At 31.3% G+C, this 25,379-nt stretch overlaps 1 protein-coding gene across 5 annotated transcripts in view; it reads right to left on the bottom strand.

Annotated features, from left to right (window-relative positions):
• The window catches only part of LOC125053082 (protein madd-4), a 219,306-nt gene that overhangs the window by 22,291 nt on the left and 171,636 nt on the right, over positions 1–25,379 (bottom strand). For 4 of the 5 annotated variants that reach the window (XM_047654287.1, XM_047654290.1, XM_047654291.1 and 1 more), the window contains exons 6-15: positions 23,746–23,928; positions 21,786–21,902; positions 11,477–11,621; positions 5,711–5,840; positions 5,115–5,230; positions 4,572–4,672; positions 3,451–3,603; positions 2,574–2,698; positions 1,429–1,470; positions 338–577 (exon numbers count right to left, since the gene is read on the bottom strand). In XM_047654287.1, coding sequence (XP_047510243.1) covers positions 338–577; positions 1,429–1,470; positions 2,574–2,698; positions 3,451–3,603; positions 4,572–4,672; positions 5,115–5,230; positions 5,711–5,840; positions 11,477–11,621; positions 21,786–21,902; positions 23,746–23,928 — 1,352 coding nt within the window. The remainder of the gene's footprint in view (positions 1–337; positions 578–1,428; positions 1,471–2,573; positions 2,699–3,450; positions 3,604–4,571; positions 4,673–5,114; positions 5,231–5,710; positions 5,841–11,476; positions 11,622–21,785; positions 21,903–23,745; positions 23,929–25,379) is intronic. The other variant, XM_047654289.1, reaches the window with a different exon arrangement.

Genomic DNA, 25,379 nt, shown 5'->3' with positions numbered 1-25,379 from the left:
CACCTTGATGAACTTAATAGTAATCGAAAATCAGAAATGGATCTCACAAACCTACCAGATATAGAAAAGGATAGTTTAGTTAAAGCAAGAATTAACGATGTTCTCACAGAATCTTGCGAAAACGGTGTATTAGAGAAGCTGCTGAATATAGCTCCAACTATGTAAATAAATATGTAGAAGACTTAATTTTTTATTTCTCTTTTAACCTATTAAAAGTTATTTTTATATGAAATCTATGCTTAACTGTTATACATAGCATTTGCGGTATATTATGAGAAACGAGGCAGGACAATTTTAACTAAATGCTCATTATATATAATAGAAAATGTCCTCTTACCTATCACCTCCATATGACGGGGCACTGGAGTCTCCAAACGATGTTCCATATGCCATCGAGCAGGGTTCCATGACACATCTCTGTGTTTCCTCAGTAGGCTTAGGACCCATACATTTGCTATCTGGTAGTTTCGCTATCGTTCTACTGAATTCTAGAAATATCTTGCAGTGGACCTCCTTTTTCCTCCATCCTTCACCACAAGTAACACTACACGGGCCCCATTCATCGTCCTTGATGTAACTACAAAAGTTATTTTATTTAGCATAGTTGAATAGGTTTTTAAGAATTATTTAGAAATTTAGTTTAAAAATGTGTATTATTAAAAATTTATTTGAAACATCAAGATTAATCGTCAACCTTGATATTTCAATTGATTAAAAATTATCTATTTACTGAAATAACTATTATCATTCGTATAAACGCATGCAAGGTGTTAAGGGCGAGAACATACGTTTACAAATCTACCAATCAGATTTGGCTGGCATATGTAGAAGTATGTGCACCAATGTATGTGTAAGTAATAAGTTGAGATCTGGACAGATAATGCCTCTTCTAATCAAACGTGTAGAAAAGTTTCCGAAAGTTTCCGTGTCTGTATAAGTGCCAAATGTTTAGTATCTCTGTGTATCGGAAAAGTGTATCAAAGCTAAAACAGAAAATAAACTTTTAGATGGTGTAATATGTGCGAGGAAATTCAAACTTTATTGTGCAGTGCATAGAGTAGAGAAAAAGGAAAATCATACAGTTGAAGTCAATGGTCCGTGATAGAATGAAGGGTCCTTGTAAAAATCGAAGATTACGTACACGCTAAACAGACCAGTGCAACAGAGGAAATAATATAAAATTAGGTCGAGTTTCCTGTGTTAAGTGTGATAAATTCACACCGAGTTTTAAAAAAGTATAATAGAGTTGTGATTTTAATTAAACAATCGATTCTAACAAATTTGTTCGAATATTTAAAGCGATTCTTGAATGACGAAGCTAAAAAAATCTACCAGCCATTGGATTTGTGTATAATGAAAGGGTAATGTCATTCCTTGTAAAATGTGATGTTCTGAAAAGTGAAAATACTGGAGTCGAAGGTACAATACCTTACATACAACCAGCCACACGCAAAGAATATTTTGAAATTGCTGAAAACAATAACAAAATACTCTCATCTATTGAAGACAAACACCATTTTACATTAATGCATGCTAGAATTATAATCATTCTTATCGTATTTAATTTTTTAACTGCGTAGTTCAATTTTTAAATTTATATCTTAATTTAAAAATGTATCATGTTAATTTGTTTATGATTATAGTGTAAGGATTGTGATCAGTGAACATCTTAGAATTATAGAGTTCCGATTACACAACAGTTAGCTTCGGCTAATACAATTTAAGTCTAACACAAGTTAATATATTATAACTACGAAGTATCAAATTCCGTGCAGTAGTTTTCACACTGAGCTTTAAAAGTTTAAAATGTTTAGGTACAATTACAGTACTAATAATTTTATTTTTTATGTAATAATAACAGCGAATTAGTGTAATAGGAGAAATTTTATTAATGCACCAATATAATGTATTTTAATATTTTATTGACCCATATGTACGGCTTAATTAACTGTAATTAATGTTTGCACTCATAAAGTAAATTATTCACGAGTAATTTTTCCTGAAATCAGTAAATGTGGTGTAGGTAGAATTTCAGTTTTATGATAGCATCATTAATATTTATATATCGGTTGTTGTGTTTAAATTTATTTTGTAAAAATAGTATGTTCGCGCCTGTGTTTTATATTGAAAAAAACTTTCGAATAAGGGTCTACGGTGTTTAAATAATTTAATAACAAGCCAATATTGTATCTCTCTAAGTTTTAAGTATTTTTCTACTCACAGTAAAAAGCAGTGCCATTTATTAAAAAAAACATTAGAGTATTTAGATTACTTATCGAAATCGTCTTTAAAGTTTTTATATTAGGGTAATTGCTACGTATCAAACAAATAAAACTGTAATATTTCTATAGAAAAATCCACGATTTCTAACCTTTAGGATAGATAATAAATCTTGTTGCTAAAATAGCATTTTTACTATGATAACGCAAAATTATTTTCCTAATTTTTACACATAATCGAGCTCCATGTCTATCGAAAACTCACTCAGCAAAATTGCACACAACAGTATTTGTTTCTTATTTTTCATATAAAACAAATTCGTTCACACACGATGATAATAATTTGAAACTTACGTAGCCTCTACTGGAACATCTGGTTCTCCAATGAGCTGTTCAGCCTTCGCTTGAGGTGGTGGATAAGGTTGTATTAGCGGTTGAGTGTGATATACCACACCTGGTAGCAGATCTTCTATATCATCCTATAAGGAATGTTCTTTTATAATTTGGAATGTCGAAATTTTTAGAAAGTACTAAATTTTTAATTGTTACCATGTACTTAACAGTTTCTTTTTAAAAAGAATAACCTATATAATAGTTAAAACAAGTAAAAAACATAGTGAACTAGCTGACTCGGCAAACGTCATACCGCTGAAGCAGATGAAGTGATAAGCAAAAAATAATAAAGCAAAGAATAATAAGATAATAAGCAAAAAATAATAAAGCAAATGTTAAGTTGTCTATATTTCTGTTTCCTTATTCAAGATTTCTTCGTGGATCGTTTCAATATTTTAATATTTACTATTCTATTCGGAGCAAGATTCAAAATCATCAAAAATGATACATCCGTTCTCTGATAAAAGGTGTAACTAACCCTACTTTGTTTTATATATTATAAAGATAATACTTAAAGCTTAAATTTAAGTTAAGATACAATCAAATTAAAATGATATATACATACTAACTTCCCTACTTTATATATACAATAATTGTAACTTTTGAACTTAACAAAATATTTTAATGCTATTTTCCATTAATAAACATCCATTTCGACGTGAACGAAATCGGGCGGGCAAAATCTATTATTAAAATTAGTTTTAAATTAGGCGTTTCATATAGAAATGGAGTTTACACTGTGATAAAAAGTTTGGATGAGACACTGATAGACTAGGTCTAATTTAGTTTTTATAAATAAAGGAATGTATTACAATACACTCTGTATGAATTTCTGTACCTCAGGTAACTCCACTTGGCGATACGCTGGACAGCTGATACCGGTGGAACATGACCTGGATATCTCAGGTCTGGTGGAGGGATCACACATTCCACCCGAAGGGGAGCATTCCACGCCTCTTACTTGTACTCCTTCACCGCAGGATACTGAGCACTGATGATTGAGATATTTAATGAAAATAAACATAATACTTAAATAAACAGAACCCTTATTGGGCTTATTTTACATAATCCGCTCGATTAATTACAATAATTACAGAGAAGATAATTTTTGAGCCCTTAGTGAGTATGTCACCGTAAAATTGTAAACACCGTTAGATTGTAATCTACCTGGCGAGATTGTAAACTGTCGAAAGATTGTGAACCTCAACGAACTGCTTACAATTTAATGTATTATTATTCGGTAGATTGTAATCTATCGAAGTGAAACCGTCAAATTACAATCTTAAAATTGTCAACTGTCCGAAGCTTGTCCCTGATTGGTCGGCTTTATAGTAGTACGTTACGTTAAATTGTAAGGAGTACGATGAGGTTCACAATCTTTCGACAGTTTATAACCTCGCGAGATAGATTACAATCTAACGGTATTTACAATTTTACGTTAACAAGTATAACATTTAAAAAATACTATACATGCTTCGTAAATCTCTGTTACACAGTTACGAATTGTTTATTTAATATTCAGTAGATATTTTATGCAATGAATATTCGAAATACGAAATTGCGAAAGAAGTAAAAGCAAGTATGTATAACATTTTAAAAGTGGAATCTTAAAAACTTTGGCCGACATTATTACTTTTGACTAGCATTGCATTGGAATGTGTAAATAATACGCATAAGATAAAAGACTAAGGGTCTGTTTCACAATGTACGAATAAGTTCTACATAAGTTCCAAATTAGCTATTTATTACTTATTGGTAGGATAAACACTATTGTTGCGTTTCAAGACTGTCAGATAGCGCTATTCGTCATATAAAGTCCATCATAAGTTATGAGTCCGATGAAGTGTCAAATAGCACAATTTATCTTCCAAATAATTTATGTGTTGCATAGGTATTTGGTACTTTATCCATACATACAGACCCTTAGCATAAAAAGTAATACGTTGTAGGGTGACTCACCCCTGACCAGGCGCCAGCAATCCAAGTTGGGCATTCTTGCTCATTACAGTCCTGTGTAGACCGCGGGGGTGGAGTCACGCAACCCGGCTCTGAGCTTGATTCTAGAAAGATTATTAAACATATAATTATTACGAACTATAATACAAGAGATATTCTTTTGTCAAATAATTTTATTTTGACTGCAACTACGTAAATTGCCTATTGTTCACAATATGAGAACATTTAAATGGAAAAATATAATATTTGAACATACAAATAATAGTTCAGTTTATCATTAAATAATTACTTTGCGATGTATGTGATGAACATTACCGTTTTCTTGTCTGTAATTAATGATCTTATCAAAACAATATTGTTACGAAGACGGGTCGACTGCAATGTTTCTAGATTTTTCCAAACTGAACTTTTCTGAAAACGTTGTTTTCAGTGAAATGTGTCATTAAAGATTTACATAACCAACTTTTAAAATCCAATTAAATTCAGTCTTGGAAACTAAATTAAGTTCTAAAAAGTAAGCAATGAATTATTATTTTAAAAAAATACCTGGATCATAAGTGTCAGCTCGTGTAACATTTGCTGATCTGGCACACAAAACTCTTCTTGTTCGAACACCACCACCACATGTCATGCTGCATGATGACCACTCACCAACGTACCACCTGTTAAATTAAAAAAGTTATAGTTTAATTTGTAACGACTTTAAATTGGGTAAGTTTAGCGCCCGTTTAATCCGATAATTTAGTTTATAATTATTATATGTTCTAAAACGTATAAATGGCGCCAAACGTTATAAAGTTGTTTTTTTTTTTAAATAATTTTATGGCCTGGTAACGAGACCTTTAAGCCAATATAAAGTTGAAATTGGAATATGGCATAGACAATATATGTTTAATAGAATCGCTTTGAAGTTCGTAATTCAAATATGAGGGAAGATTACACACTACACTTTGACAGATAACTGAATCAATAACAACAATCTTATGCTATTTGATGAAATTATTAGTTTTAGTAATTTGCGGCAATATGGCGAGGGTTTTTATTTGATTAATTTTGCCAATGATTTCTTCAATTTTTAATTCCTTTCCACAATTATGGAACTCACTTTATTTTACGGGAATTGTTTGTACATCTATACTTACTTATACGGACATGGATGCATGTTACATCGCACTACAGACGAAGAAGGCTTGCTTGATCCATCACAAAGTTGTTCTGGAGCATCTAAACCCGTCAATCGATCCCTGCACACAGCTAGCGACATTTTATACCCTGAAACATGTAATACATATTAAAAAATCTATTATAGAAAGTCTCAAAACCTACTTAATTGGTTCTTATTTTATTTGTAAGAAAGATCTTAGTGCTCTGTAACTTCTTATATAGATGGAGTCGGGCTTCATCGATTGTAGTTATAATTTATATGTGAAAGTTATTTGCACTGCATCCAATTGATTTTGATTAAGATAGACGATTCTCGCAAACATTTGCGAGCATGTTGGGGCTTTATTCTGCATTAGCATTTAAATATAAACTTCTAAAAACAATACATTGAGAGATGTATTATTTTTAGAAGTTAAATTGTTGATTGTGTCATTTTGTGACTAGGGGACGTAATTTTTCCTTAAAAATTACATATTAAACATAATGCATTTTGTATATGAGAAAAGTTTTGAAGTGTTTTTAATTATAAATATCTTTTTTGGCTTAAACTAAAATTTAAACGTAATCTCCTTAAAGAGTTAAATATCCTGGAAACAGGTAAGGAGAGAATGAAAACCTGCAGTGTTTAAACAGCTATTAGGCAAAGCACTTAGGTACAAAATGAACGTCGACTCCACAACACTGGATAAGACGTGCTTAAGATTTCACTTAAGTATTTAATATTTGAAATAAAAGTACTTAGAAAAGATTAAAGAAAGGAATTGTAATCACGATTTGAGAGGAATGCTTTATAGACCAGTGCCGATAATTTTTGAAACCAAAAAAAATTACAGTAGGATGAAACCCATTAGAAAGGCAGGGGAATATGATCAAAATGATAGGAAAAATAAATTACGGTCGATCTGAGGTCGGGAAGGGGTAGGGGGGGGAGTTTTAAGGGTAAAAAACGGTTTATCTCGATTTCCGACAAAACTACAAGTCCTATCGAAGAAAGTTAAATGGCAAAGTTGTAGGTAATAAAAAGATCTAAAACTTTTGTATTCACACATTTTTCACATAACCTCAAAATTGGTGTGAAAAATTCAAAAAACCAAGTTTTTGGTTTTTTATTTTTATCTTTTACAAAAATTTATTTTTTTAAACGAAATTTGGTGAAAACTTACCTTATTATGTCCCAAATATACTGTAATTTATTTGATTAAAAATATTTATTTTTTCACCTTATTTTGGAATTAATATCGAAAAAACACCCTAATTTTCAATCGAAAATTCTGACGTCAAAATTTCAGCTTTTTTCAAAAAGCTGGTGTGCTTTCAGTTCGTTGAAATCTCTACTTTCCTATGGTAAAAAAATATATATATATTACCATAGAAAATCTTCTCAGAAAATGCAAAACATCGTATGCAGTAACGCCCAGACTCGTCATACCCTTCCCTACTTCTCTATGAATCTTTTTTAAATTATAATCAGATGCCTATTTATTACTATTTTAAGATAACTTATATATACCTGAGTGACCTTAAAAAAAAAGTTTAGCCTTTAGATGGGCTAAAATTTTCGTATTTCATAGAGAAGTAAGGAAGGGGATGACAGGTCTGGGCGTTACTGCATACGATTTTTTGCGTTTTCTGAGAAGATTTACTATGGTAATATATATATTTTTTTTTACCATAGGAAAGTAGAGATTTCAACGAACTGAAAGCACACCAGCTTTTTGAAAAAAGCTGAAATTTTGACGTCAGAATTTTCGATTGAAAATTAGGGTGTTTTTTCGATATTAATTCAAAATAAGGTGAACAAATAAATATTTTTAATCAAATAAATTACAGTATATTTGGGACATAATAAGGTAAGTTTTCACCAAATTTCGTTAAAAAAAAAATATTTTTGTTAAAGATAAAAATAAAAAACCAAAAACTTGGTTTTTTGAATTTTTCACATAAATTTTGAGGTTATGTGGAAAATGTGTAAATACAAAAGTTTTAGATCTTTTTATTACCTCCAACTTTGCCATTTAACTTTCTTCGATAGGACTTGTAGTTTTGCCGGAAATCGAGATAAACCGTTTTTTACCCTTAAAACTCCCCCCCTACCCCTTCCCGACCTCAGATCGACCGTAATTTATTTTTCCTTTAATTTTGATCATATTCCCCTGCCTTTCTAATGGGTTTCATCCTACTGTAATTTTTTTCACTTTTTATTTATTTTGAAGGCTATCTGCACTGGTCTATTAAAGATTAAGCTTTGCGGTTTATTATGTTATTTAAGAAAATCCTAAATCATACAATACTTAAATTTCTGATAGAGGACAAATCTTTGTTTTTAAATTATTTTATTATTATTAATTACTTAAGATGTCATATGGAACATGGTGAATGGTTGCAGCTCCTTACAAGCATTGTGTAAAACAAAAAACTTGGCGATTCAAAAGAGTGGCGGAGATTTTATTGCCAGTTCTTCTCTTCTGTTCTATGATTTGAGAACTGGCGGTAAATGTAAAATTAGAAGCTTTCATATATATTTATTTTTTGGCGTTCATAAGTGTACATTTTGTTACCTATATGAATGAATGATTTTTAAATTTAATTTAAATTGAATTGAAACACGAGAAAGTTTTAATACACAATTGTTATTACAATTATTGTATTATATCTAAATTATTTATTTTTATTCAAAAAGTGCCTGAAGAAAAGAAAGAAAAAGAAAATTTCAAATTTCAAAATTTTCAAAGAAAAATTAACTAATTATAATTCTTTTGCGTCAAGTGGAATAATGTCCGAAATTAATGCAAAGTGCTGAGCGGTTCATTATAATTAATTAATAAATATTTTCGGCGCTATTTTCTAAAGGTAATTACAATTTTGAAAATATACTAATATAGTAAACTGTTTCTATGTTATATGGATTTATTTAAAAACCAACGAATCTAGTTTGTTTAGTTTACGTTATAAATGTTGAATTAGTAAGGATGGAAACTATCTTTAGAGACAGCTTTTCTATTTTAAATACTAATCAGAATGCTAATTAATTTCAATAAAGAACCAGAAATGTCTACAAATACCAATTTTATTTAGCTGCAGCTTTTAGTGATACATATTAGACAACACTTATAATTTAAGTTCGTAAAGAAGAATTAGGGTTTCGAGTAAGATTGAATAAGGTTCTAACGAACGGGTTATTTATTTAAAAATACTATTCGTGATTGCTACTAGCCGTAATATTATGTATATACACAAGCAAGAACCCGGATCTTATTAAAAAAATTACAATTAGTTCTAAAATCCATTTCTGTTCTGACCCTTTTCAATTGTTAATGAAGTGCCAGTGGAATGACGAATGGGGTCCATTCGAAGGCCAGAGTGACTTACGTTTTCTGGCACTGATAAATGCTTGTAAGAAATTAATTTATGATATTTCCTTTAAAGGGAAACGAGGAAGCATCGTGTCGTGTTTCATTCGTAAATCAAATGCTGGAAATTCCATTGCGGTTATACCGTTTTATACAATATTTTAGATAGTTCATGAATTTAGCGTTAGTTAACCCTGAAGTATTTCTGAACCAATTCACTTCGCCATTTGCGTGCCATTTGGCAGTCCATGGGCGGTTTCATGTGACATAGAAAAAGATCATTATTTTATTGTATCGTATTGTATTAATATCAGAATCGATTATAATATAACCCACCATGTAACGGGTAATAAAGGTATTACCGCCTTCGCACCATCATTTTACATTTAGTTGGAAATCCAATACATTTTTGGCACACTGGAGGCATACTCAGAACCATATTCTATGTTAAAATATTCTACTTTATATTTTATACAGAATCACCGCAAAGCAATCAAATTAAGTTTTTGCCAACATTTGAACCAACATCAAATGTTTCAATCAAATATTGCGGTCCATCAGCGAAATTAGTTAACCGCAGAAGCCAATTCTTATCTTCGTTTTCATCTTTCACGGCTTCTCTTAATTAGAATCGCGAAATTTGTATAAATCATTGCAGTCTTGCGATTTTTGTGTGCTTGACATGACGCGATTCGGAAGGATTTTAATTTCGAAGCTAAAAGCTTTGTTAAGGAAGTCTTAGTTTGTAGCATCTATCGCCTTCTGCTATTAGTAATATTAATAATCGGTATCCGAGCCCGCTTTTTATTGACGTATCAAGTTGATAATGGTTGCGTTTATAAATAATACTTCAGTCACACATTAGAGTGAAAAGGGCCTAAACACAAGAAGAAATGTATAATGTGTATAAAAAGACTTTTTAATTGAAGTTAAAGCATTGCAATCCGTATGTATAACATATATTTTGTCACGCGTAATACGCTATTGTGTCATTTATACAAACGATTTTTTTAAATTCCGATCTATTGAACGATTTAAAGTCGCAAGTATACATAGCACATAATATTTCAAGTACTGTTTCGTAACGCGATGGAGACAAAAGATTCCCCACTGATTTATCAACAGGAGATTCCGACGTAAATAACGACGCTCCCTTACAATTAACGACGCAATTCTCAATTCAAATTCAAATAATCTAATTACATTTTAAATGAGCCACAGCCAAAGCATTCTTTGGATTTGTATCTAAGAAATTGTCTATTACTTCTGTATACAGATAGCGCATTACTAGCGACTTTAGGCATTTTTATAAGCAATTTTAATGAACTTGTATTAATTTAAGAATACTTTTATGTATACAGACTCGTTAACTGATATAGACAATTCACTTATCGTAAGGCTTTGCTAATTATATATATAATTTAAACACAAACATAATTAATAAAAGATACCAAATAGAAATATCAATTGTTGTGAATGTAAAAAATCAATATACGAGACGTAATACGTATTTAAACATATGGGAACTTGAGATATTGTAGCAAACGTAGATACGCTCTAGTGAGTGTCAAACACACCTCGTAATAGATAGTCCATTATGCTGGAATTATCTTGATTATATCCAACCAATGTCTATTGAGCGAGTAAATTATTGTTAAAGCTTCAAATCACAAGGTACTTTAATACTTTGAATACTAAATATATACAATCTTTTTGTGTTTCGTAGATCACTTTTTATTTAAAAGAATATTGAGGAATGTTTTCCATTAATGGACAGTGTATAAACTATTTAATAAGTAATAAAAAAAATTATTAATTAATAACCTGTAAATCGGACCTAAAATTTTGTAGTGAGAAAATTTTATACAAAATGGTTAGAGCGGATCAGCTTACAATATAAAAATAATTACAATATATCCGAAACCATTCCATTTTTAATGAATGTTTCGTATTACAGAGGAGTATTTCCGATATAAAAAATAATTTTTCATAAATTTTATTACTATATTTGTATTAAGGTTATATGAAAAGTATATAGATACGTTTTTGGCGTATATATGTGGTATTTATATTCCAACTTATAAAGAAATATTTTCACTATAACGTGATATAAATATATAATCTATTACATTATATCTATATAATAATATAGTTACTTGAGAACGAATTTTAAATGTTTATACATAATCATTACTTTTACATGTAATTACTTTATTGAACAGAGAAAAACTTTCCAGACCAGAAGTCCCATAATTTTGTTAATTTTTCACTTCACACTCTTCGCTCTATAAGAATTAGTATGCCATTATTTTTATTATTTTTCGTAAAACAAATTTTTGAATTTACAAATACCTCATACAATTGTCTTATTATATACTATAGTATAGTACTGACCTCCCCCACAAGTTGCTGAGCATAAAGACCCAGGTGTAGACAGCCAGTGGTAACGCGGCCGTGAGCAGGACGAGCCGTCGCCGCCGCAGACACCGCATTCGTCCACTCGCCGGGTTGACCCGACCCGTAGATCGCAGCCGACGCGCTAGAATTGCATTTAATAAACAGTTTATAACAATAGAATACAAAATGTAAAGCTCGTAAATCAAAGTTGAATCTAGTTTCCGAAGATGCCAAACATTTTAGACAGAGTAAGACGATATTGTGATTTAATATTGAATCGGACCTAGGCTTATAGAAAGCGGCAAAGTTATTCCTACCAATTTCTTGATCTTAATGGACAAAACATTTTTATTATAAAAACTAGCTGTTTCCTGCCACGCTTCGCTGAGGCACATTGTGGTTGAATGGTTTAGAAATTAGAAACAAAACAAAGAAAATATTTCATATAAGTTTAATTTTGCAATACTTGTGGAAAAATGAAATAAATGAACAAATAAAAAAAAACAATACTTGATGCGGATTAAAATTTCAGCTCGATCGGTGCAGAACTTTTTAAGTTTTTGAAGCGTACACCAATATAACATTTTAATATATATTTAGATATACGTCAAACTCTTCTTGTCTTTTGAATTTGATTTTGACAATAGTAAGGTAACACCCACATGTAAATAACTGAATTCGGGACTTGTACGAGTATAATATTAGAGCTACGAAACTCTACGATGTTAGTATGAAACACTGTGCCGTAGAACCGTAACCGTCGTAGGTAGGATATGCAAATCAAATGTATGGAGTCGTAAAACCACGTAGAAACGGGAAATATATTTGCGGCCATTTAATAGATCTTTACACGATGTGGATTCGGGTACTCCGATTTATGTTAATTGCGCTCATAAAAAAATTTCTATTTAGTATATAAGTAGTGTAAGACACTTAGTAATGTTATTGTACACTTTCTTATGACAAATAAACTAATTGGTAAAAGATACGGTATTTACAATTTTCTTAACCTACATTGTAATAAGAATAATAATTAAAAATTAATAAATAAAAATAAAGGCAGCATTTCCTCGCTGTATTGCGCCTGTGCACATGAACCCCATGGCCTAAGAGTCTTTGGAGTAGCTAAACATAATTGAAGTTGTAGGAAAGTCTTAAGCTAGGCTAGATGGTAATGTTCCGTGTTATCTTAGTGAAGGCATGTGTATTTAAAAAAAAAGATTGTGTGTACTTATGTACACGCGTTAGAAGTTATACTTCTTTGACGTATGGAAAAAAATAACTAAAATGCAGTGGTGACTAACGATAAATGTTAAAATTAATCAATAAAATTATTATTAGTAAATACTATCACCGTCGTATATGAAATTGATTTAATAAAAACACCAAAATAATATTTATTTATTCACACTGTTTAATCGTACTGTTACGAAACACGTGTTCTAAATATAAAAATACTAGAATATACAACTTGAACATAGTTTTTCATGCCACCTAGAACTAACTTCATTCTGTTAATTTTGTGTAACGGTGCGCGCGCATCGTAAAATTTCACTCTCATCAATTTTTCATAACGCGCCTAAAGAAGTATAACTTCAAAAAGTATATGACGCATAACTTAGGATTGAGAGATTCAAATTATTAGGTCTATAACTATTTGTTAAAATAATTAATCACTGATTATTTGAATAAAACACTATTTTGACCGGATTGAAGTTATGTATTATTATAAATTTACAACTATTTAACATAATTTTAAATTTATCCGACGCGACCACGCACGCTGTAAAGCACGCGAAACGTCGGATAAATTTAAAATTATGTTAAATAGTTGTAAATTTATAATAATACATAACTTCAATCCGGTCAAAATAGTGTTTTATTCAAATGAACATAAGTTATGTTAATCAAAGACAATCACTGATTAATTTAACGTTTTAATTATTAACATATTTTACAAAACAAAGATATCATAGCTACATTATTATTGAACTACAGGAATAATACCCACAAATCTGGCACGTAATCTCCAAAATTGGCAACTGATAAAGTGAATGTCACTTAAATGCTCCCGACCTTTCACAGAGATCAAAGCTTGCTTTTGGATCTCATTATGAATCGGAGATGTGCTCTTTGTTATTAAATTTAAGGGTCTAAATTTGTCTAGTATATTGGGAAACTGGAATTAAGTATGAATTTTTTTAAGAGAAACTAAAATATTTATTTATTAATTTACCTGCAGTTAAATGTATGTAAATAACAGATTTTTTTAGATTTAAATGATTAATTTTAAAAGTTATCTCTCGCGGTAATAATTAAGAACAGTGCTCCAAGATTTATTCTTCGATTAATGAATGAAAATATTTTTTTAAGGCTGATTGTATCTCTAATCAGCTTATTTTAATTTTAGTTAAACTCCGATATAAACCTCTTCAGACACAAATTGTTAGCTATGGCGATTCTTCTTGAGGAAGTATCAAAATTTAACTCGCCAACCTATTATTATTACCATACCAAATTATGTTGATCTTGGAAACAAAATCATGCAACTGACAGCAACCCTTGCAAGTTCGTAAATCAAACTCAGAAGTTTGGCCTTGTTGAGGGGACTACACATATGTTGCGCTCTATAGTTTGAAGCTATATAAAATAGGAAAAACGTCACATCAAATAAAAAAGCACATGGCGGAAAACCTGAGAAAAATCATGAACCAATGATCAAAGTTTCAAAGTTATTGAGGGAAATGGATCGACCCAAACTTACCACTCGAAAACCTCAAAAGGCTGTTTTTCTTAAACGTGACCCAATTATTTAAAGGTAAAAAGGTTTTACTACCGATACTTTATGTTTTTTACTTTTATCACCGAGAGCTTTAAACTTTCTAACAAAATATAATATTACTTTCGTAATTATTGAAGTTTAGATATTTTTAAAGTTTCGTCATCTAACTTTTTATTAATAAAAAGGTTCATAAACATTTTGCATATATTAAATAACGTATTTACGATCGTTACAAAGTAGAGTAATTATAAATAGCTAAACGCTTCATATAAGATTTACACGTCTTTAGTAAAAACACGTAAACAATGCTTAAATAACATATATTGAAGAACTCGATCTATTAGTTATTCACTTGAAATAACAATTTATTGAAAACACCATAAGCTTTTAAACTTTTTATCCTATAACAAAGACATCTTGGACATCTACGATAATTTTCATGTCATTAACAACAGAATCAATGAGCTTAAAACAACAATGATTAAAGCCTTTTCAGACAAACAGTTGTGTGGCTGAACAAAAAAGATAGGGATTGAAACCTCGTGACAATGCCGGATGCGACCTGACATCATCAGGGAACGGGAACGCGAAATAATAAGGCATACATTGGACCAAAATGGAAGATGAAGCGAATATCTTTCATTATTCTATACATATTGTCTACATTGGTTTGACTTTTACGAAATGAAATTTTCATAATAAAAGTCTGAGATGGATATGAAAATTAAATTTAAGATAATATAACATATATGTGATAAAAATTGTGTTCGCTGTGGTTGAATAGCCCCAGTATTAAAACCAGTAGTAACATTATAAGGTTGGTGACCGATATATGAGCAGCGTTAGTCGAAATACTTTCATTGAAGATATGCTGAAATTCGTCTATACCCGTGTTATGGGGCTTCATACAGTGCAGATGTGACATATTATGGAAGAATTGTTTTTATTAGTAAAATTATTATATGACATATATGTAAAAACAAATTATTTTTTGTAAATAAAATAATTAAGCGCTTATAACTTGCACCTCACCCGGTACTCTTTGTCTGACTATGTTTGCTCTCGTTTCTAAAATTAAAATATGCGCTTGTAACATTTATTTCTCATATTCGGTATAACGTAATTATAGTACACTTTGTAAGTATGTTAAATAATTCATATACAATTTTATTTAAGACATTAAGATTAGACGTTCGTTCTTGTGGAGTTATTGGTATAATACCATATATATTATATTTATATGTTAAGAGTAATGAAATGGATTTATTTTTAACACAGAAATATACAGTATTCACAATATTCTTAACTTACATAGTAATAATAATAATTAAAATTGATGAATACTAAATTAAAATAGATTTCATTAAAAAAGTTTGGTCCCTGTGGCTTCGTTGAGCGAGGAAAGCACCAGCTCTGGGGTCACCGGAACTATCTACCAGGCGCCAACTTAAATATTTAATTAGCGCCTGTGCACAGGAACCCCGCGGCCCAAGAGTCTCTACTCCATAAGGGATAAAATCAAAGATGAAGGAAAGACTCTTATATTTGAGCCGTTTATTATTTTCCGCATACTCTGCGACCACGCCAGCTTTTGTGCTTGACCGAGAGAGGTGAGACGGGGTCGATGTGTCCAAGTAAAGATATTTTCATTCTTTGTTAGTGATGATATAGGTTTTGCCTGATAGAATATGACAACTAAACCAAATAATTAATGATATTGCTCGTATGATCTACCAGAAATTCTGCTTCAATCAATTCAATTCAATCAGAATTCATTATATAGAATTAGAGCTAAGCAGAAATAAGCCGAGGTCGTTTCATACAAAATAAATTCAAAATGGCAACAAAATCGTAAATGTATTATTCAAAATCCGACAGACAAAAAGTAGACGATTATACAACAGTGCTCGAAATATTTTAATATTTGAATTTATGAAGCATTGACTGGCATTGTTTTTATTTTCGTTCGGTTTTTTACGTATTGTGACTAGATCTACTTGTCTATTGAAGTTTCAAATAAAAATACCGGTTTATTTGTTTGTCGAAAGGCAATTCAGCACAGCACTGGATTTTTGTTAGCTATTGTTAGAAGTTTATTGTAGTGAACAAACTTATACCCAAGGTTTTAATTAATTTATTATAACTACCATTAAACAAATTATTTACACTTTTTATCAAAATAAATAAAACTTAAAAATATGGTTTAACAAATTGCTATGAAGTTTGTGAATATTTTCGAAGTTATACTTCTTTAGGCGCCTTATGAAAAATTGATGAGAGTGAAATTTTACGATGCGCGCACCGTGACACAAAATTAACAGAATGAAATTGTCCACGGGAGATGCTACAGCATTGGACATTATTTAAAAACAACATTCCAATAATAATAGAATTTATGTTACACGTCTTAATGTAAGGGAATGATAATAAATACTTATTTATTTAAATTTTCAAATGTAAACTAAACTTAATTGACTATAATGACTCCTTTTCCAGTCTTTGATTATTTAATTGTAATTAATTATTTGCATGCAATCAAAAACTATTTTTAATAATGCCAAAGAAGCACTTCTTACGCGCGTACATAAGTACACGCACCCTTTTTTTTATTATATATTGAATTGTGCGAGGCCAGTGCCCTCTGTAACTTTCTTTTCTTTTTTTTTATACAAGTGTGGTTCTCTTAATATCCGTAGGGGTTATGTCGCAACCTTTTGGATCGCGCAGTACAAAATTTATTCATTGCGATCGCTGTCGGCATCGCTATTGAAATTTACAGAAGGGCTCGGATTTTAATTATTCCGCGTAAATTTTGGGATTAAAAGTACCCTACACGATTTTAGTATCTTTTTCCTTCAAAGAAGCAAAATATTGTCATACTGACGCGACACAATATTTATTTATATATGCATTGCAGACTGATAAAGTGTATTGTTTCTATTCTAACAAGATGTCTTTCAAACTATTGCTGATATTTATACTTATGCTGTCTAATAAATGTATATAAGATATGAAATCGATGCAATATGTGGATCGAGAAATCAAAATTTTATAAAATGTTTTAAAGCTCGTGCGTTTCGAATAACCTGCCCTTAATGTTTCTCATTTTAATATAAGGAAAAGTTAATTAAAATTTTAGGAATAAACACGCGTAAGGAATGATAAAACAAGATTAAAAATGTAAAAAGAAATGTCTCGTACAAAATAGTTTTAGCTGGTAGCTACGCCAAATGACTGAGCTACAGAATTTTTAATTTCCACAAACCATCTAATTTCCTTCTTGATAACTTGTAACTTTTAGGAATGTATTTAAAATGTTTGTATAAAGGGATTCGTTGGTCGGCTAAAATATCGTATAATATTTTTTAAATTATAGTTATTGCTTTAAAAGTATATTAAAAATTATACAGGACGTAGGAAATTTAGAGAAAACTTTATTATGCACTATAAAAAGGATATTTCGATAAGAATAAAGTGCACTAGCCCCCACACTACGATTCCCTTTTGACTGTTAACGGTACTTGTAATACATTTATAATTGAACTATGCACAGTAAGAATATTTTCTGTTTCAGCACAGGACAGCCTTGTGATTCTGTAACTCACTTTTCGACTGATTTGAGAGCGACCGTCGCTGTGAAAACCCCTGTGTGAGTTACAGAATCGCAAGGCAGGTTAAGAAGATATTGTTTAAGATTGTTAGTGAATGTATGTAATGTGAGTTTTGAAACGTTAGTGAAAATTTTGTTTTTAACAAAGTGGTTAAAACTGAAAGGAGAAAAAGCGTTGGGAGGAGAAAGTGCGTTTATGGGTTGCTTATACGTAGATTTCCGTTGTGTATGATGTGGTGTGGCTTTGTTTCAAAAAAAGTCTACATAAGTGAAAGATATGTTTAAGTTTACTTTTACCAGAAATATCATTAGGCAAAGCCGATTTTCTTTAAATAATCGCAATGGTATTTTTGAATAAGTCGCTCCTACTTCTAGTAGGCATTTTAAACCGAAACATCAGTGAAGCCAAACATAGGTACCATAGACTGTTATCGGAAATAATAAATAAGCATAATAGAATTTATCATACATACAACCTGTTTTCGTTTAATTCACCTGACAGATGACATTTCAATCTGAATGCTTTTAGCTACACAAATCGGCCATTACTTAAGGGTTCGGGTATACTACAGAGAAATCTACTTTAACAATACAATATTCATGAGAAAATTCAGGGGAACGCATTCTTAGACAGGTTATTTATGTAGCTTGTGTTTTGTTTAATTTTATTTCTTTATAATATATTGTGGATGATTTGCTCGATACTTAGTTTTACAATGAAAAGAATATAGTATATTTAAAAGGACATACAATAGACGACACGTACTTGCTCCAAAACGTGCGAAACGTCCGGACATTTTTATAATTTAATTCAAAAGAATTGTACAATGGTGCTAATTGAACGCTTTTGAATTTATGTTTTTCTTAATATTTTGAAATGAGCGTCAGTAAAAATAATATTATCTATATATATAAAAATGTAACTAGTTTTCCGTTGTCACTACATAACATGAAAACGGCTTGACCGATTTGTCTGATTTTTTTTATAATATTCCTTGAAGTACGAGGATGGTTCTTACGGAGAGAAAAATTAAACAAAATTGAGTGAAAAAGTCTAAAAACAACACTTTTCTATATTCCCATACAAAATATTCGTAATAATATTTAAAGGCAATTTGAACTTTAATACCATATCATAAAGTTCAAGTGTTAGTGGAGGGGTTCCGGGAAGGTAAATTTTTATTTTTTGACATAATGTATTTGTTGTATTATCAACTTTCTTTTTTTTATCTTACTAGCTAGACCGGTGTCCCGAATAGCAGGATAAGTATTAAAAAAAATAAAGAATCGACTGTTAGGCGGTACTATGTTCGCCAGGCCAGCTAGTGTTTTGTAATTATATAATATTTTGAATTTGGTAAGTCGCAAATATTCAGTGTAATTATTACCTAAATATAAAATCTCTGTATGGAAAATCAATCACGGATAGAATTAAAAAATATACCATAAAACGTATATATACCAATTTACCTACCTGCAAAATATCATCCGCATATGAAAATTATTAAGCGCATAAAAGCTTTCAAAAGCACAGTAATCAGTATTCAAAGTGTTATTAAACCCAACTCTTTCGAATACTGAAATACAGGTTTGCAGGTGTTCAATGAATGCGGATTATACTGTCAATATCAACAAATAACTTTGCTTATTATACAGATTTACCAAGTAAAACACATTTGATTAGGGTGTATAATTTAACTTGCTTTACAGAGTTCGTGGTCATGGCGTGAAGTATTTTAACGTAAAAAAAACGGAGCAAATATATAAATATTAGCTTAAATGTATAAAGTGTATTTATAATTATATTTTGTTTCATACTTCATACTTGCGGCACAATTGCGGTGCCTATATCTGTTTTTAACAATTCATAGCATTGTTTTAATTATGTCAACTGAAAACTAAATCATAACGGGTGCATCTATTAAATAGTCGTATATTTTTATACAACGGGCGGACGGTGCCCATTATTTACAGAATAAATGAGTACAAAACGCTTCTATCTACATTTCAATATCCAGAGGTGATAAAAATAAAAGGACACATTACTACATACGAGTATATCCATCTATTTTAAAAGTACCTTTATCGCTGCAACTACCATGCTCTGTTGTATAAAGTTTTAAAACGAAACTCGTATAACAAAAGAAAGCAGGAAACTATTCAAATGAAGGTACGAGAAGAACAAATATCTTAAGTTCACGTCAAGTTAAATCTCTTAAAAGTTTCAAACGAAACGATCGGACCCACGTCAAAAAGTAATCTTTAAGGTATCTCATGTTGTTTGTAAATATATACAATCTCGACTTCCGATAAGATCCTTAGGTCTTTATAAGCATTTTATTGAAATTATTTGGCTGTATTGACTTAAAAACGTACTGGGAGCCAATAGCCAACAAATATCTACCACTGACATTTAGTAATTAATAAGAGTAATCAAACAGATTGAAGAGTATCATTATTGTATGTTAATAAATAGTGTTCTCTTTCATTGTTATTATTAGAAAATTAATATGATTATTTCCATTCAATTATTTGGAGTATACGTATAAATCTCTGGTTCTCTGGTTTTACTCTTTCTCTGGTAGAGAAAGAACTAAAGACGAAGCGCACCATGCGTTTCATTTAGTAGTAATTTTCAACAGCATCTTTAGTTTAATAGAGACAGGTACGTCTTTCAATCACAATGAATCATGCGCCATTCTTTCGTCATTAGTTTTATACTCTTACTCTTAGTTCTTTAGTTGAAGGTAGATTTAGTTTTTATGTTAGCGTAAACATTTTTGTTTACGCTTTTTTATCCACCAATCACTTTCCGTGCGTCTTGATCCCTTGGCGTTGCTTAGAGATGTGGGGTCTCTCTGCATCTTCTACCGAATTTTCTATGGAGAGGGTTCAGAGGAGTTGTTCGGACTAATACCTGCAGCTGAGTTTCATTATCGGACGTCAAGGCAGAATACAAAATACCATCCGTATCACCACGACGTCCGTCGTCCTACAACTGGGCGTTTCTTAAGGCAGTTTTTGCCACGCTCCTCCACTATATGGAACCAGCTGCCCACTGAAGTATTTACGATTCAATTCGACTTAGGGTCCTTCTAAAAAAGAGCGTACCAATTCTTGAAAGGCCGGTAACGCACTTGCGAGCCTTCTGGCAATGGCGGTATCACTTAACATCAGATGAGCGTCCTGCCAGTTTGCCTCCTATTACATAAAAAAAGGCATAAGTGACGCCTCATTTAAGAAGAAACTGTAACCTATTAAAGTAAAACACCATACCCTAAAACAATAACATTTATCCCTTACTGGAGATCGCATTATCATAGGACTTTAATATGAAAAATTCGTGACACAAATTCACTACTATATACACATAACACTAAAATATTCAAGTGCCATATCGGAAGTTATTTAGAAGGGTTGCCATGTTTATTTCCCGGGATCTGGTAAACAGTGCGTTTTGTCATAAACAAGAGTTATTTTAGTGGTGGGGCGTGCCTCACATTTTAGGAAAACACTTGTCGCAAGCGATTTAATCGCGTTGAGTTTGGAGTTTTGTTTTAACACTACGTTTGTATTATTTCGTAAAGTTATTTGATTTAATATTAAAAAAAAATAAGCTTTATATTTATATAAATATGTTATTATATAGTAATTATTTATCGATTAAATTATATCACACCAGCAGGACAGTTAGCCTTTACGATAAAATGTATAGTAAAAATAATACCGTGAATTTACAATGGTTACCTATTTAATTTAAAAATGATAGTCATGATAATTACAATATAATTACACATCAAAATCGACATTATATTAAATAGTTTAGCGATTTGCGGGTGAAATCTCATGTGACAGTATATGGTGTTTCATGAATAGTAAAGCTCTCGTCTAGTAATTTCAATGTGGATCATTACCTGACATCGTCCATCAATGCACATGTCGAGGCTACCAGGCCGGCATCTTGTACCATCCGATACTCTGGGAGCCAGTACAGCCACCACCACACGATCTTCATCATCCAACGTTACTGTCTGAAAAAATGAAGATACGATTAGGAATTTAGTCAAAATACTGCTTAGCAACTCTGTTCACAGAGGGCGTAGGTTCGATTCCTGGCTGCGTATAGGTGCAGCTAGTATGTGCGCATTTAACAGTCGCCCCTGCGGTTAAGGAAAACATCACGAGGAAATCGGCATGTCTTAGACCCAAAAAGCGAAGCGTGTTTCCGGAAAGAAATCTGAGGCCCAGCCCAAAATGTTATATTTTTAATATCTTTATAATTATTATTAGTAAGCAATGTCTAAGTATTAATATATATAATTGTCTTAAGTAACAAATTATATATACATCATAAAATGTAAACTAATGTAGATAAGTGTTGATGTATAGAATGATCCTATAAATCTACTCAAGCTCATAAACGATATAAAATAGATAGTAAAAACTTTCAGTGCTGCTTATTTATAGATACAACTTCTTGACCTATTAAGTTACAAATAAAACTTAACTTAACCAAACATTTTCAATGAAATTCCAGGCCTTGGCTCAGTTCATTACTAAAATTATTTAAATAAACAAGTACCGTAATTGGCATAAACACAAAAATTTGACTTGACGCAAAATTTGGCTTAATTTCCCTGAACTAATTAGATAAATTCAAGACAAGTCTTATAATGAGATGTTTCCATTCAAATATTTATCTACCTTCCAACGAAATTCAGTTTCCCCATTTTATAATATAAACTTTTGTAAGGAATATTTGTACTGCTTAATAAAGTAAAGTAAAGTATAGTAAATCAAGGGCGTAGAACGGGAGAGAAGAACTGGCAATAAACTCTCCGCCACACTTTTTAATCGCCATTTTTTGTTGTTTTACAAAATGTTTCTAAGGAGCTGCAACCATTACACCATGTCCCATGTGACATTTTAAGTAATTGTGTTTTACTAGAAATTAATAATGACCTTTTAATTAATAAAATAAAAAAGCTTCTTTTGTTCGAACACGTATTGACGACGACTTCACAAACAACTAACGATTATTTAAGAAAATTATTCCATGAATTCCTAAATTTTATTAATATTTTTTTACATTTTAGTTTAGTTTATTTTAAGTTAGAATATTTCTTGTCTTATGTGTAATTTTATGTTATTTATTTAATTATTTATACACTTTTTGTACTTCAACTTCAGTTGGTGTTTCTTTTTCCACGTTTCTTTCACACAGGGTTGCCTGGAAGAAATCGCTTGTTAGCGAAAAGGTCGCCCGTTGCCTCTTTATATACCTATGTATTATGTAACCTATTTTTTTATATGTATGTTTAAGGTAACTAAATGTAAATATATGGGCAGTTATTTCTAACGGACTGCGGTCAAAACAAATGATGATTTAACAGTGATATGAACCCACTATTCGTTCGCCCCATTTTCCTAAAAATGTCTCAATAGCCTGAATTTAGTAGTTTATTATATAAATTGAATATATAGAGATGTGGGGTCACTCTGCATCTTCTACCGCATTTACCATGGAGAGTATTCAGAGGAGATGTTCGGATTAATACCTGCAGCTGAGTTTCATCATCGGACGTCGAGGCAGAGTACGAAATTCCACCCGTATCACCTCGACGTCCGCCGTTCCACAACTGAGCGATTTTCAAGGCAGTTTTTGCCGCTTTGTGGAACCAGCTGCCCACTGAAGTATTTCCGAACCAATTCGATTTAGGGTCCTTCAAGAAAAGAGCGTACCAATTCTTGAAAGGCCGATAACGCACTTGCGAGCCCTCTGGCATTTAGAGTGTCCATGGGCGGCGGTATCACTTAACATCAGGTGAGCCTCCTGCCCGTTTGCCCCCTGTTCTATAAAAAACAAAATCTTACCGGTTCAGGCTTTAAGCCGGAATGTTGTGGAGTTCCTCGGCATGTCAGCGCACAGGGTTCAGCATCATCACGATGAGCACGCCAGTGGAAGAGTTCACCGCCGTAAGGAGTATTGTCATGTGCACTACACTGCTGCTCCCTCCATATGTCTTCTTCTAGAAGAGACACGTTTGCGCGGCATGGCTAGAAAAATATAAATAAATTAAAATAAAATCACAGAGTCTATGCTAGATTAATATTCAGATGCAGTAATACTAATAACTCACTATTTATTTTGTTAGCCAAATGCAATTATGTAATACGCCTTCTGTATATATATTTATTTACGCCCGGAGTTAAATTGAAGGAGTCACAAACGATTTTTTTTTATCGTTGCTTAATTGCATACGTTAGAAATAATGTAAAGTACATAGGTTGCTAGATTAATTTCCGATTACATAGCGAGTAACACACATCGTACGAATGAACTAGACTTTCAATATAATGGAAGAGATGGTGATAAGAACCAAAAAGCACTATTTTGCCAAAGTTTAGACTAGAAATGTGTCTGACCTATGTCCTATGTTAATTAAAACATCCGAGGAGCTTAGCTGGGTTAGTTAACTAATAGATTAGAGGAGGCACTTATGCGGCTTACGTACACTCGCCCCAGAATTACACACGGGAATTAACGAGCTTAAATCAATGATATAAATTCTATTCGAATGGATATATAAAGGTAACATTCACTATTACATCATATGCCCGTAGGACATTTTTACATTTAAAGGAAACACTTTTTACCGGATTGAAGTTATGTATTATTATAAATTTACAATAATTATTTTACATAATTTTAAATTTTCCGACGTTTATGTAGATTTTAATTTGGATATTATCTCAAGATAAATAATCCGCATAAATAACCGTGAGCCATTTCTGCCAAAACCCTAATAATATACAGATAATACAACTTTTTCTACAGCTGTGATATTTTTTGACATTCAACACTTTTTGTCTTCAGTCACCACACACACGCTGTAAAGCACGCGCAACGTCGGAAAATTTAAAATTATGTAAAATAATTGTAAATTTATAATAATATAATATAACTTCAATCCGGTAAAAAAGTGTTTTCTTTAAATGTGTAAATGTTATGTCAATAAAAGACAATACTACATTTTTACATTTTTTTTCGTTTACGAATTTAGATTTTCATCTCCCTAAACTTCGTCTCCCTTTCGTCTCCTTAAAAATATAATTAAGTAGGACAACAATAAAATTAAAAAATACCATACCAACACGTAACAGGGACGTTTAATGTGTCTTAATAGGCTAATAACTTAGAGGCATAAACAATCTATTTAAATAAAAATGTATTGCAAAATATGTAACTAAGACGGCTGGGCCAATTCGAGCATTTTTTTAATGTTTTAAGATATGTAAAAACTTTAGGAAAAATCTAAAAACTCTGTTTTTATTTCGGAAAAGCGAACAGTTTCTAGTTTTAATTGTATAGTTTGTAGACATGACAATCAAATATTTTATTTTACGTAAATTGCTTAAACTTACAAATAAAATCAGCTAAGATATTACGAACGAACTATTTAATATTAGTTTCACCGTACAACGGTTTCTTTAGTATTAGTAGCAAA

This window comes from Pieris napi, chromosome 10, assembly GCF_905475465.1.
Source record: "Pieris napi chromosome 10, ilPieNapi1.2, whole genome shotgun sequence".
Lineage (NCBI taxonomy): Eukaryota > Metazoa > Arthropoda > Insecta > Lepidoptera > Pieridae > Pieris > Pieris napi.
This window is presented reverse-complemented; position numbering and strand designations above follow the sequence as displayed.